The 15,921-nt window shown below is 43.6% G+C and overlaps 2 protein-coding genes across 2 annotated transcripts in view; one reads left to right on the top strand and one right to left on the bottom strand.

Moving 5' to 3' along the window:
- The window catches only part of capn5b (calpain 5b), a 45,015-nt gene that overhangs the window by 12,564 nt on the left and 16,530 nt on the right, over positions 1–15,921 (bottom strand). Inside the window, exons 2-5 of the mRNA XM_056285061.1 lie at positions 14,096–14,227; positions 8,722–8,930; positions 5,507–5,699; positions 1,874–2,067 (exon numbers count right to left, since the gene is read on the bottom strand). Coding sequence (XP_056141036.1) covers positions 1,874–2,067; positions 5,507–5,699; positions 8,722–8,930; positions 14,096–14,227 — 728 coding nt within the window. The remainder of the gene's footprint in view (positions 1–1,873; positions 2,068–5,506; positions 5,700–8,721; positions 8,931–14,095; positions 14,228–15,921) is intronic.
- On the top strand, positions 11,030–11,512 carry ompb (olfactory marker protein b). Its single transcript, XM_056285062.1, has one exon. The coding sequence runs from the start codon at positions 11,030–11,032 to the stop codon at positions 11,510–11,512; it is 483 nt and encodes a 160-aa protein (XP_056141037.1).

The following is a 15,921-nucleotide window of genomic DNA, read 5'->3' as shown; positions in this document are numbered from 1 at the left end:
ATTTACAAAGAAGACGGATGCAAAGCACCAGCCGTGTGGGCTTCATAAATCATTCTTCATAGTAATCATTTTTCAACTGGTACAGAATTAGAGCACGACATGCCGATGACTTTCATCTTTAAACCCTTTAGTATATCTTCTTCTTCTTTCGGCTTGTTCCCTGTTTTTCAGGAGTCGCCACAGCAGATTTTACAGTTTCCATCGGTACCATGTGAGGGTACAGCACCAATGGTGGCCATTGTTAACTCGGGCCTTGACTGATCCAGTCTGGTCTTGTCAATCCGCATACTGATTTGGCAAGATTTTATGTGGGATGCCCTTCCTGACACAACTACTATCCCTATGGATGGGGGCACAGGTAAAGCGCTGGATGCCATCCCAGTATTCATGGACTTGCACTCATGCCTGTCACATTAAACCCTTTAGTATAGCCAATGTATATCCAAAAGACTTCTCTTTTAATTTAAATATTTTCTATTACTACCTCTATCTAGAAGATGTGCCTCTCCTATGTAACAAAATTTGAGACCCGTGATAGCATGTCTCACATTACTAAAATCTATTGCAACTGGATAAGTTCTATCATTTCTATGAATGGTGCTTTTATACTCACTTATGCTGTTTAAGAAAATGCAAAGTCTTCTCAACAAAGGCATGAACATGAACATTTGATCACATAAATGGCATGGGAGCTGTTGCAAATAATTACATCATTGATGGCATATTTTTTTACCGGTATGTGGGTGGTGGGAATCTATTTTTCAAAACGGGCAACTCCAGTTTGATGCTCGTGCACAATTACAGCTTTGGAGGTGTGAATATATTTTCTCTAAAATACAAAACCCTTTAATATAAAATTTCATTGTGTTTACTTGAGGTAAAGTGAGCAATTTGAAAAGATGTAGTTCTGGCTATTCTTAAAGTGGACATGTGTGGTAAAAGCATACGAATAGCCTTAACTAAGAAGCCTCTTTAGTATTTCTAGGGCAGTAGGATTGTCTAGTGAAGTTAAAGGCTAACCAAGTGGCCCAGGTAAATATCCCTCTTTGCAGCCTATCATTGTATCTTTTTTTTTTTTGGATTGTCCCCTTTTTTCTCTCCAATTGTATCTGGCCAATAACCCCACTCTTCCAAGCCATCCCAATCACTGCTCCACCCTCTCTGCCAAGCCAGAGAGGGCTGCAGACTATCACATGCCTCCTCCGACACATGTGGAGTCGCCAGCCGCTTCTTTTCACCTGACAGTGAGGAGTTTCGCCAGGGGGATGTAGCGCGTGGGAGGATCATGCTATTCCCCCCCAGCTCCCCCTCCCCCTTGAACAGGCGCCCCGCCCCGACTGACCAGAGGAGGCACTAGTGCAGTGACCAGGACACATACCCACATCCGGCGTCCCACCCGCAGACACAGCCAATTGTGTCTGTAGGGACGCCCGACCAAGCCGGAGGTAACATGGGGATTCGAACCGGCGATCCTCGTGCTGGTAGGCAATGGAATAGGCCGCTACACAACCTGGACGCCCTGTCATTCTATCTTTAAGTAAGATAGAGAACCCAAAGTAAAAAATAAACAACAAGAAAAAATTCAGCTGGTGGATGCATACCAGTGGGCAACACATTAGTCAAAATGCATGGGGTGACAACAGTGTCACCCCATGCAGTGTCGGTGTCATACTCTAAAGCGCTGAAGGTGTATCAGAGATGTTTAAGGTTTCATTAGAAGCAATGGAAAACTTCTAGAGGAGGGTTTGAAATGCATTAATGCAGTTATCATATTTTCATGCAGGTATCTTATTTTCTAACCCTGAATTGTCTTTCTCCCCCATTTTGATTTAGATTCAAGTTGCTTTCATATCAGCATCAGCGCGGTGGTTACCTGTCACTCCATGGGCCACTCCACTCCTTCTCCCCCCACGGGTTCCTCATACGGATCATGTGTAGCTTCTCTGACTTGAAGAAGGCCAGCAGCCCGTGACCCAGGCGCACTTTCCGCACATCCGTCACGGCATAGGCATGGCCCTTCACTAGCCCGCAGTCTAGTCGCGCTTCCATGTCCTCGATTGTCGTTGCCTGGGTGGGAAACCACAAAAGAGAAGGTTTTTGTCGTGTTTCTATGTGATAGTTTAACAAATGAGGACAAGTCAAGACGTTCAAATAAAAGCAATGTGCCATTTGTGAGACAAAAGCAGCGGGAGAAAGTGAAAGAGACAGTCACTAGACCCTGTTCTTTTGTCCTTGACCAAAAGCTTTGTTCAGTTTACTTTGATCTCAAAATGTTCTTTTAACTTTGACTGATAACCTGCTTGTGAGACAGAGAAATAGAGCCAAGGAATGCAGAACAAATCAAGCTCAGACCAAGACAGCAGATATCTCCTGAGAATCCAATCTCAGAAAATAAACATGATTTTACTGATTGGAGTATTTTTTTGGGTGAAATTTTTTTTTTAAGCTGGGCATTTAGCTGATGCTCATGTGTAACTTTTATTGTGTATAAAAAAAACCCCAATTAATTCTTAAATCCCTTGATCACCAACATTCACAATATTGTATCCATTTTGAAAAACATTGCATTGATTCTTATGACCACACACAAGGGGCAGTGCCAAGACTGTGTTGTTTACTTCTCTAACCACCAGGTAGCAAATGCAGTATTGTGACAGGGCTGCAGTGAACCACGACAATGCCACTGTCACACTAGCTATAGCTCTGATTAGTCTGAGTTTAGGCACACTGAAGTGTTTTCTGTAAGACATTTTCCCATTACTTTTACAAACTTTGTCAAAAATATTACCAATATATCACAGTGCTTGCAATGCAATATCACAATATATTCAATTGTGATACTTGTATCATGACACAAATCGTATCACCAAATTCTTGCAAATACACAGCTCTAGCTTGAAGTCACAACACCCTAACAGGATATGTAACAAATATCTTTGCTATACCATAATAACCATGTATGGAAAAGAAGTGCCTGGAAATATGTAAGAACAACAGAGAAAGATGGAAAAGATCCTTTTTGATGATGTTTAGTAAGTGCTCCGCATTCTGGTCACTCTCGTGGTTAAGCAATGGGTTCTCCAGGGTGAAAAATCATGCACATTAGGGAGCTGCACTTGATCCAGAATCACAATGGCGAATTATTGATTGGTTGTAGGCATCTGGTACCGGTCAGGCATGAGACAGTCAAAGAATACAAGTTTCATGACAAGGAAGTCACTTGTTTATATACTCAAGTGAGTTACAAGCCCAATCTGTGATTTGATGGTATAAAAACTGAGGTATTACTTCCATACATTACAATTATAAATGAAAATAAGGGCCTGATATGCTTCAATTTTTGTTTTATTTATTTATTGTTAGTCCTTGTATTGGTGGCACAGTGGAGCAGTGGTTAGCACGGTTGCCTCACAGCAAGAAGGTCCTGGGTTTGAGCCCCGGGGTAGTCCAACCTTGGGAGTCGTCCCAGGTCATCCTCTGTGTGGAGTGTGCATGTTCTGCCCGTGTCTGCGTGGGTTTCCTCCAGGTGCTCCAGTTTTGTCCCACAGTCCAAAGACATGTAGGTCAGGTGAATCGGCCGTACTAAATTTTCCCTAGGTATGACCCCCACGACCCTGAGAGCAGGATAAGTGGTTTGGATAATAGATGGATAGATAGTCCTTGTATTAAGAGACCTGTCAACCAATTTGGGAGTGCAAGTTCCAGTCTTGTATTTTGGTAGCGGGGCTACCCTTTTGTTTACACGTGAATTAAGGATTGCACCTTTAAATTGATGAATTAATATAATCAGTCACGAAATGCACAACAGTCTTTCTGGTAGGGACAAATCTAGAGAATGATGAACAGTCATATAGACAGCCTGACGTCATGCAGGAACCAGAAGCCTCGAGCCACATCATAGCCCCATACAGGACCTCAGCTCTTCGTAACCTTCTGTTATGCTGAGATTTGGTCCCATAATCTTACCATGGGTGGCAATTAGAAATAAATCAATAAGTTATTTTTATGCCTTTTTTCCAATCAGCAAAAGCATCTTTGAAGGTATGCCAATGAGCCCCAAGGTCTCTGCAGTCTCGCCAGTGGGACAAAATGTTTAGCCGGAGTGAAACAAAGTTTTAAATCCAATAATTTAATAGCCTGTGCTGTTGATTTTGAGTTTGAAGATGGCACCATCTGCTGAGCTTCTTCATAGCAAAGGCTGTCAAAATATTGGGTTTAAACATATGTTTTACTCTAGCAAAACATGTTACCCCACCATCAAGACGGCAGACACCTTGGGGATCATGAGCACACATTCAAAGATGCTAGAGTACATCTGAACACAGATAAGAAACAGCCTTTATCCCTAATATCCATCTGTGTTAAGCTTATATGACCAAATCTCAGAGTAGCAGAAGGTTATGAAGAGCTGAGGTCACATATGGAACGAGCCACATCAGCAAATACAAAAAACCCTACTTTAGACATTTACTAAAATGAAGGTGTAAAAAGCAGATTCCTGAGCAAGTACATATATATTCATGCAAAGGTAGAGATGAGAAACATATTCCAACCAGGTTCTGTGTGGCCTCATCATGAATCAGTTAACAAGTACTATAACAACAATGCAGTTTCTTAACAATATGGATGCTGTCATAAGGAACAAATCAGCATCTCCAGATATGCTATATAGCTGTGTTGCAGCTTTTCAGATGTGAAATTTTAGCAGTAGCTAGATTTAAATTAAAACACTATTGGGCATCCGGGTGGCGTGGCAGTCTATTCCATTGCCTACCAACACAGGGAATGCCGGCTCGAAACCCCGTGTTACCTCCGGCTTGGTTGGGCGTCCTACAGACACAATTGGCCATGTCTGCAGCTGGGAAGCTGGATATGTGCATGTGTCCTGATCACTGCACTAGCGCCTCCTCTGCTTGGTCGGGGCGCCTGTTTGGGGGCGGAGGGGGAACTGGGGGGGGAACAGTGTGATCCTACCACGTGCTACGTCCCCCTGGCTAAACTCCTCACTGTCAAGTGAAACAGAGCGTCTGGCGACTCCACATGTATCGGAGGAGGCATGTGGTAGTCTGCAGCCCTCCCCGGATCAGCAGAGGGGGTGGCACAGCGACCGGGATGGCTCGGAAGAGTGGGGTAATTGGCCGGATACAAGTGGGGAGAAAAGGGAGGACTTTTTTTTTTTTAAACTAAACCTCTGCTCGGGATGGTTCTTTTAGTACATGTTAGTTTTGGAAAAAAAACTTTCAAACATTAAAGTGCATTTTCAAAACATTTGTATATGTCTCTGGTGAATAATAATAAAAAAAATACATGATGCGATTGTTCACCACTCGTTAGCTCTATTAATTCAATAAAAATGATCAAGTTTGTAAGAAATCGTGTTATCAAGAGACCTCGTTTATTTTCTAAGCCTTTTCATGTCATGTTTTTTTTTTTTATTGCGCACTACAAATTATTTTTTAAGGGTACATGTTAGTCCTGACACCCAGGCAATCTTTCTGGCACCTACCCTGATGGAGCAGCTGATGAGCCCATCTCTGTTGTGCACTTTGAGCACTCTTTCAAACAGCTGGTTACGGGCCACCTCGTCTGTGGCCATCTGGCCCTCAAGCAAGTCTACAGGCTCTGACACACCCCCCGTGAAGTCCACCAACGCATCAGCTGTGTTGCCTCCATCTAAGGCCTCATAGCAGCCATACACTCTGCGGGGAGAAGGAGGGGTCACTGATTCGGTCAGCTGGCTGTGCATTCACTGTCACTCATGCAACTGGAAGATATGACATGCTACATTTTTACATTAAATGATGATAAAGATATAAGTCCGCTCAATTTTGGCTGCTACTTATGAAACAACTGGTCAAAACAAAGGGAAAAACCTTTTGGACAATATCTAGAGCAGAGGAGACAGATAAATGAGAGCTATCCATCTATTTCAGGGTTAAATGAGATATATTACAATATACTGCAACTGTAAAAATGCCAGTACTAGCTTATATTGTTGTTGTTTTTTTAGAGTTAGACTGCTTTTATTTGCCATTGCCTTATATGCATGTCTCATACATACAAGGGAACGAAATTACGTTTCAGAAGGACCTCAGTGCCACATAAAAACAAATAACACACAAATATTAAAAACAAAAAGTGCATTAAAAACAAGAATTACAGTGCATCCGCAAAGTATTCACACCCCTTCACTTTCCCCTCATTTTGTTATGTTACAGCCTTATTCCAAAATGGATTAAATTCATTTTTTTTCTCATCAATCTACACACAATACCCCATAAAAGTGAAAAAGGTTTTGTAGAAATTTCTGCAAATTTTTGAAAAATAAAAAAATGAAATATTGCATGTACATAAGTATTCACACCCTTTGCTATGACACTCAAAATTGAGCTCAGGTTCATCCTGTTTCCACTGATCATCCTTGAGATGTTTCTACATCTTGATTGGAGTCCACCTGTAGTAAATTCAATTGATTGGACATGATTTGGAAAGGCACACACCTGTCTATATAAGGTCCAACTGTTGACAGTGCATGTCAGAGCAGAAACCAAGCCATCAAGTCAAAGGAATTGTCTGTGGACCTCCGAGACAGGATTGTATCGAGGCACAGATCTGCGGAAAGGTACAAAAAATGTCTACAGCTTTGAAGGTCCCGAAGAGCACAGTGGTCTCCATCATTCGTAAATGGAAGAAGTTTGGATCCACCAGGACTCTGCCTAGAGCTGGCCGCCCAGCCAAACTGAGCAATCGGGGAGAAGGGCCTTGGTCAGGGAGGTGACCAAGAACCCGATGGTCACTCTGACAGAGCTCCAGCGTTCCTCTGTGGAGATGGGAGAACCTTCCAGAAGGACAACCATCTCTGCAGCACTCCACCAATCAGGCCTTAATGGTGGAATGGCCAGACAGAAGCCTCTGCTCAGTAAAAGGCACATGACAGCCCGCTTGGAGTTTGCCAGAGAGCACCTAAAGGACTCTCAGACCAGGAGAAACAAGATTCTCTGGTCTGATGAAACCAAGATTGAACTCTTTGGCCTGAATGCCAAACGTCACGTCTGGAGGAAACCAGGCACCTCTCATCACCTTGCTAATACCATCCCTACAGTGAAGCATGGTGGTGGCAGCATCATGCTGTGGCAATGTTTTTCAGCGGCAGGGACTGGGAGACTAGTCAGGATCGAGGGAGATATGAATGGAGCAAAGTACAGAGAGATCCTTGATGAAAACCTGCTCCAGAGCGCTCAGGACCTCAGACTGGGGCGAAGGTTTACCTTTCAATATGACAATGACCCTAAGCACACAGCCAAGACAACAAAGGAGTGGCTTCGGGACAAGTCTGTGAATGTCCTTGAGTGGCCCAGCCAGAGCCCAGACTTGAACCCCACCGAACATCTCTGGAAAGACCTGAAAATAGCTGTGCAGCGACGCTCCCTATCTAACCTTACAGAGCTCGAGAGGATCTGCAGAGAAGAATGGGAGAAATACCCCAAATATAGGTGTGCCAAGCTGTAGCTTCATACCCAAGAAGACTTGAGGCTGTAATCGCTGCCAAGGACGCCTCAACCAAGTACTGAGTAAAGGGTGTGAATACTTATGTACATGCAATATTTCAGTTTTTTATTTTTAATAAATTTGCAAAAATTTCTACAAAATCTTTTTTGCTTTGTCATTATGGGGTATTGTATATAGATTGATGAGAAAAAAAAGGAATTTAATCCATTTTGGAATAAGGCTGTAACATAACAAAATGTGGGGAAAGTGAAGGGGTGTGAATACTTTCCAGATGCACTGTATTTCACAGACCTAAACATCACAAGCACACCTGACACGGGCAGTAAGACGGTCGAAAGGGCATTTTATGGAGGTCTAAGTGTTTAGGCTGTTGAGGAACCTCACAGCCTGAGGAATGAAACTGTTGCACAGTCTGGTGGAGGCAGCACGGATGCTCCGGTGCCTCCTGCCAGAGGGTAGGAGGGTGAAGTGGATGTGGGAAGGGTGGGTGGGGTCCTTCACGATGCTAAGAGCCTTCCGGGTGCACCGTGCGTCAAAAATGGCCTGGATGGACAGGAGAGCAGTTCCTATGATCTTTCCGGCTGTCTTCACTAGCCACTGTAGGGATTTGCGGTCTATATTTGTAGGGTTTATATTAGTTATATCTAGTTAATGTTAATAACTGCTTTTACTTCAAATTTGATCGAACCCTGTTGTAATCATTTTTTATGCTTTTTTTTGTCTACTTGCTTTGGCAGCAAGTTAAGTGTTATGCCAATTAAGGCAACCGAGATTAATTGAACTGGTATTGGTTAGCATTGTTATCTCAGAGCAAGACAAACCTGAGTTTGAGCCCAGCCCTTCTGTGTGGAGTTTACGTGTTCTCAATGGGTTCTTGTGTGTTTCGTTTAGGGGATTCTGGTTTTGCTCAACAGCCCTAAAGTATGGCTAGCAAATGAACTAGACGCTGTAAGTTGCCCACAGGTGTGAACGGGAGTGATGTCCCTGTGTGTGTCCTGCAATAGGTTACACTCCAGCCCCTCCCAGGCCCTGAATCTGATAGAACGACTATAGACAATGAATATAATTGATCAAAAACTGATTCTACAACAGTATATTCATGTCTTTCATGCGTAGTTTCAGTTTCGGGGAGTGAGAGGAGCGATATCACAAAATATTAGATTTCTCTGCTTTCTGCTTGTCTTTCATCTATAATATGCAGGCGTTACTAACTTGGCATAGGCCTTCTCCACCATGGCACTCCAGAATTCATTGCTGTCATCTGAGTGGCAGTAAACGAGCTGGTTGTCCACTGTGGGCAGCCGGTCGTCAATCACCACATCCACCCACTCCCCGAAACGCCAGAAGCGGAAGTGAAAGATCCCGGCATAGGAGTCAGGCTTTTCCACATCCCACTCCTGCTCCTTCCAGTCAGGAATGACCTGCAGAATCAAAAAGGAGTTGTGGTGTAGAAAGATCGTGAACAATGAATAATGTAAGGTAAATAAACAGCCATTGCCTATAGGTCATAAATTTGGTCAGTGTAGCAGTTCTTCTTTCGTGTCTGCTGATACAGTCGGGGTTAAGGGACAAACTCATCACCTTGACCAGCACAGTAATAAATCCAGCAGCAACAAGACTTGGGTTAGAGGGAATAACTGGTTGACAGCCAGTAATGTGTGTGTGTGTGCTTGTGTGCATGTGTGAGCTTGCCTGTAGGCTGCCAAGACCGATGTACTTCAAGAAAACCTCTTTAACCTAGCCAACCCTCTTTGAAATGCTTTTTCTATTATGACTGTAGCGGTGAACAAAATTTTGTACAAACATGACCTCTGCACACGTGACCAGCGCTACACAAATTATGATGGCATCATAAGCTGCTGAGTCACATCAGACAAAATGTAATGTGATTACATCAATACGTCTCAGAACTCTGGCAATGTCTGTCATGTCCCTCGACATCTATAATGACCTTTCTTGTCCATCAAAGCTAGAAGCTGCTCCGCTCCAGTTTTCTGCCTTCTGGTTCTTTGGTTGAGCCTCAAGTCCAAGTCTTTGCTAATGTTCAACTTTTGACTTTCCTTCATTAGTAACCTTCTCTAACTTGTCTGCTTTCTGAGATAGTTTGTTGGCTATATTGTAAAGCTTCCATCTGCAATGTATCCTATTTTACTTGGCTGATGCTAAAGGGGAAATTAGCAGACTAAAACCTCGATCCCCTTAGTGGTGCTTTGAATCGATGGCAGCTGCTCTTAGATGTTTGCTTAGATAGGCCAGAGATGATTTTAGTTTTGCCTCAAGCTGTGATCTGAGCTATAATTTGGTGGTTCTGATGATTATTAAGATACTTTGGTGGTCTATACATGATCAGAAAGAGCATGTTCAAGGTACTCTTATCCTACCATCACTGACACACCTTACACTACTGCAACATAAAATCAAGGTGTCTGCAAACTGAAGAGGTTAAATTGGAATCAAATAAATCAGTATTGTGTCAGGTGTCCTTGGAGACACCTACTGTATGTGAGAAGACTAAATTGACGCGACTGGCTCTGCTGATAGGAGAACTTCACATATCCTCTCCAGAGTCCGGCTATGTGAAGCAGTGACAGCTTTAAGAACAGAGGAGGAAAAGGGGGATGGAAAAAACCTGGCACCACAGAAATCTCAAAGGCATTTTGCAACCCTCAGTGGGCGAGCCTCTCATTTGCCTCCTCTGTCACTTCAATTTGTGGATGCTGAAAAAAGAGAAAGGTCCATTTGTCTCAGCTTTTATATGGAGCACAGTGAGGCTCTGTGAACTTAATTATGTGTGCTTGTGTACTGGCTGACATGACTATTTGGACAGAAATTTAAGTAGCAGGTGCCACAAATGACAGCCAAAAAAGGGGCATTCCCTCAGTCTCCTTTCCTCATCGCTCTCCCCACCTCTAGCGTAAAATGGATTCCCTTGATCTAACAGCACATTCTTGAGATTTCTACATTTGCACCTCAATGCACTCTAAACACATTTGCTTTGGGTTGTAAATTGATATCTGCCATGCAGAATGCATTGGGTAGGAATCTGTAACCAAGCATGAACCTTAAGATAAACAAGTATATGACAAACACTTCTGTGCAAGGCTCCCTTAGGGCAATCCCTATGCTACAGGTAGAAATGTAATTAGAAATAGTTGCCTGGCAGCTCCCCTCAGCGCCAACCACCTCTGTGCAAGACCCACCCTTTTCAGCTTTAGTTTTGTGTACATGTATAGATGTTTTACACCAATAGACCCAAAGATCAAAGCACAGTCTTAAGAGAGTGGTAATTAATAAACTGAGAAGGAGCAAAGGACAAAAGAATACACACTAACCTTTACCTGGTTGTGTATTACTTAGCCAGCCTGAGACTAAGGGGACTAAAAAAGCAAAGGGAAGAGTGGAAAGAAAGCGAGAGAGAGAAAAAGGAAGTGAAAACCAAAGACACTCAGTTTCAACTCAGCTGCTGATCTTATCCAGTGTTGCGGTTGCCATCAACCTGTTAGCCTGCTGAAAATCAAGCATGTCCGCCCAGTTGGAGTTGCCTTTCCGACCTGATCCCCAGCTGACTGAGGTGATGCGCCTGCGGGTACAGTCCCTGCAGCAGCGGGGCCAGAGGCAACAGGAAGGGGAACGCCTGCTGCGCTCAAACGAAGCTGTCTACCGCTTGGACTTTTCACAGCAGGATCTACATTTCTCACAGTGGGGCGTGATGCTGGCACAAGTGGGGCGCCTCACCATCACGGCCACCTCGCAGCTCTGGACACCTGACCTGACCCATCTGATGACACGCCAACTGCTGGAACCCACCGGAGTCTTCTGGAGGGGCCACAGCGATACCCACAATACACCCGTCCGCTGTTATGAGGCAGACACCCAGGAGTTCGGTGAGAGGATTGCCGAGCTGGCCAAGGTGAGGAGGGTGATGTACTTCTTGTTTGCCTTCGAGGAGGGTTGCAGCCCTGAGAGTGTTGACTGCTCCATCAACTTCATAGTGGATAGCTGAGACTCGTGTGTCAGTAATCAGGCAGGTAACTTCTCAAATCTCATATTTCACCTGCTGTGCGTGTTCATAGCTAATGTACTTGAGTTAGTATAAGGTTAGAACTGTGTTTGTTGTCTCCTTTCCCAGCTTGGCCATATGAATGCTATTCCAGGGGGTATAGCTCACAGTGCCTAGATGTCTGACATTTATAAGGGTCACATGTCCTGCATCTTCTACAATGAAATCCACATCCACTTGTAATTACAATTTTGGTATTTCTTCCCATAGTTATTAGACTTGCTGATCTGAAAGAGTACGCTGATATTCTGTGATGGTGTTGGGCATCAAATTAATGTGCAACAACTTTGTGAAAGCTTTTATCACCCTTTCATTAGGAAGTGGTTATGAAGAATCTTTGACATTCTCTTTTGAAGAGTTCACAGTCCTTACCAATGCAAATATATCTTTGACAAATAAAAAATGCAGACAAAAAACCAAAAGCGACATTTTCCTTATTGATGTGTAAATGCAGGTGGTTACTTGTGCTTATGTAGGGACGATAATATTATTATTATTATTCTACTCCTCTGGCCATGACAAGCTTGGTAGAGGTGAATTCCAGATGAAGTGATTGGAAGAGACAGTGTTTGCTAGTGTGTGTGTGTATGTGTGTGTGTGTGTGTGTGTGTGTGTGTGTGTGTGTGTGCGCAAACACGTCCTTGTGGACAACAAAGCACACACATCTCCGTCTTGCATGGTGACCCTGACAAATGACGTAGGGGGGGGAATTACATTTGCACAACAACCTGTCCCTAACCTCCATACCTTAGTGTCATCCTTGGTGAGTCACAGCACTGCAGGGGATAGAGAGGTTAACTGTGAGTGTGAATAAGATTCGTTTCATACATAAAGAAGAGTGTGAAAGCAAGAGAAAGCAAACAGAGACAACAGGAGTGACTGTAGGATTTCTCCCTGTCAACCGAAATCATGTAACACAAACTGCCACTCGGGTTGTGGCAGGCATTTGTCGCTCAAGCCCCTTTTCTCCAATAGTTATTCCAGGCATGACACAATGCAGATTTTAGGAACTGTGCACAGCCCCCTGAGATTAATTAAATGGGAATCGCTCACAGGCTTGAATGTTTAAACCATAAAACTCTCTCCCCTGTCTGTGTGTGGTGACCTGGTAATTAGGTTTCTTTTTGGCAAATCCTGCCTATCATTCTGTGACTCAGAATTACAATGGGAGCATGTTATAAAATACTGACAGTTTGTCTACACAGAGAGACAGTCTTCCTCAAAGTATAAATTCATTCTCATAAATGTCACCTATCAATACACACTCAGAAAATACACTATAATGGTAATAGAAGTTAGTATCTGTGATTCTGATGGCAGTCGTGTGTGTGTGTGTGTGTGTGTGAGATGAGGGAGGGAAATATGGCACATATGGACTGCCATATGCACACAATCTTACAGCAGATTATAATGAACCAATGTCACTGTGCAACAGGCCAAGGCATCCTGCTTCAAATCCCTCTAAACCCTTTTATATGAATTTTTCTTCATATGTCAACAAAGATGAGCAAGATGGATACCAGACGATAATCCAGAAGCCTGAGGCTCCTGTACAGGTGTGGTGCCTATGGCTGATCCTGTAATAGAATCTGATTCAAAAATGACAACTCTACTAAGTGTTGGAGTCTGCTGAGACCCGGGGAGGAGCTGATGTGATGTAATGATTACAGTATATTCTTGATTGGTACCTCTAATTATGCAAAAGATCCCTGCCCTCTTACGTTGGAATTAAAAATGCACTCTAAAAGGGCATCTGGGTAGCGTAGCGGTCTATTCCGTTGCCTACCAACACGGGGCTCGCTGGATCACATCCCCGGGTTAACTCCTGCTTGGTCAGGCGTCCCTACAGACACAATTGGCTGTGTCTGCAGGTTGGAAGCCGGATGTGGGTATATGTCCTGGCCGCTGCACTAGCGCCTCCTCTGGTTGTTCGGGGCACCTGTTCGGGGGGGAGGGAGTAGTGGGGGGGGGGGATAGCATGATCCTCCAACACACTACGTCCTCCTGGCAAAACTCCTCACTGTCAGAGGAAAAGAAGCGGCTGGCGACTCTACATGTATCGGAGGAGGCATGTGGTAGTCTGCAGCCCTCCCCGGATCAGCAGAGGAGGTGCAGCAGCGACCGGGACGGCTCGAAAGAGGGAAGTAATTGGCCGGATACAACTGGGGGGGAAAAAGTAAGAAAAGAAAAAATCCCCAAAAAAATAAAAAATAAAATCCACATTTATAATTGAGTGAATTGAGTGAATGAAGAGTACTGTTAACAACCATACAGCATATCCGGTTGGGGAACATTGCCGTCATTTTCTAAAGACTTAAATTACCTCCAATTCTATGAAAATTAGCATAACTTATTCTAACTTTGTGTAGTCAAGTTATTTAGAAACAATATATCTTTTAAATTGTGGATATCTAATTTTGGCACAAAACTCACATAAGTCATTGTTGAGGTTTAGTAAACACACACACACACACACACACACACACACACACACACACAAAACATAATGCAAAACACAACACATACTTTCTGCCAAAGAGACTCTCTGGAAGCCAGACTGGAGCATGCTGCCACAAACCAGCAGTTGCCCAACTGCCCCTGGTGCAGGTCATGTGCACTGATGCCATCTACAAACAGGTGAGGGTCTTCACACAGCTCCTAAAGACAAAGGAGAGAACGAGAGGGGGAGAGAGAGAGAGATGAAAACGGTATAAGAGGTTGGCTGATAGCTGGTGTCTCACAGATGCAGAGAAGATGAATAGATGAATGTACAGGATGAACAACAGCAGACTCGCAGCTTCAACTGTGAGTAAACTGCAACACAGTTTACTTTGTCTGGCTGGATCACAAAGGGGCCAACAAGTGGGCTAAAACAAGCTGGCCACCAACAACAAGCACTGCATATCCCAGCACATTTCTGATACACTACCTCCCCCTCCATCTTCTTTCCATTTATGTACTTTGACAGCCTTAGAGGTTACATGTAAAGAAAAGGCTGAAAGAAAGAGGAATCCCTCCAACGTTGTTAAAGAAGAAGTATCAACATCTGCATCCTTGGAGGAGATGCACTGCAATCGATGCCTCAGATAATCAGAGTAGTGATCTGCTCAAGATGTCAGCTGAGATGTTGATTGATTGTCTCTTATGTGTCTGAGTGTTTCCTAAACTCACACGCACAACAACAGCAAAAGAGTGTAAGGATGTTAAAGAACCTGGTTCAACCCGCATCCTATCACCACCTACATTCCAAGAGTTAACTTTAAAAAAAAACATAGCTTTCCCACATTGCCCAGTAAATGTCCAGGATGCCCCCCCCCCACACCATAAAAAAAACAAAAAACAAAACTGGATCCTGTTTCTTAGATAGCATTTGTTTCTGCAGTGATATCTGAGAGGCACAAGTACAACTTGCATTTTGTCCTGTGCTGAAAAATCATGCTCACATCTCTTCTAATGAAAAACTATAGCTTTTTTTTGGTCATACAGCATATCCACTAGGGTGTATGCCTCAATGTAAAAGATGCACAGGTGTGGGAAGAAGGGAGGGGCAGAAGCGGGTCCTAGGTGCAAATTTTAGCATCAAAATAAAGCAAGGCAAACAAGCAGAGACCATATGTCCACTCACGCCCACGTTCCACCTCAGCCGTTTTAAATAGAAAGCCTTCCTGAAAGTGTGGGAGGCTTGACTTTCTCTCCTAATAGACAAGAGATGCTTCCAATCTGTGTGCTGCTGTGCAATTACATTACCCATGGATGAGAGGGTGACGGACCAGTGCCATGGTCAGCAAAATTGTTCTCAAACATCTCCCATCTATTTAGTGTGTACATAAGATCTACACCCCCCCCCACACACACACGTGTTTGTGTGTTACATACACGTGTAAGCAACACACAAAGGCACACACTGCCCTCTCAGCGATCATGTGTATAATAAATAGAGGCTATTGGCCAGTGCGGTCTATCCTCTGATCAACAGTAATGTCATTACTGTCCTTTGTGCTTGCTACAGCCCCCAACATTCATCTATCTAAAGGGGAAGTAGATTACTGATAACTCACTATTTTATTAAGTTTAAAATTTCACTTTTAATTTGCATTAAGTTTTGATTTCACCTATCTATTCATCCATCAATCCATTTATCTATCTATCTATCTTTATAAATTATTTATTTCTAGTTTTTCCCCTATTCCCACCCGATTAACCCAATGGCATATGGCCGGAACTCTTATCGAATAACTCCCCTGGCTCACGTTTCCACAGGAAGGAGATAGTGGTAACACCAGCTTCCTTCAAACTCGTGTCGGCTGCTCTCGCTATTTTACACGCTGAAGCCTCGCATGGATTGCATTGCA

The sequence above is a fragment of the Lampris incognitus genome, chromosome 8 (genome assembly GCF_029633865.1).
Source record: "Lampris incognitus isolate fLamInc1 chromosome 8, fLamInc1.hap2, whole genome shotgun sequence".
Taxonomy (NCBI): Eukaryota; Metazoa; Chordata; class Actinopteri; order Lampriformes; family Lampridae; genus Lampris; species Lampris incognitus.
This window is presented reverse-complemented; position numbering and strand designations above follow the sequence as displayed.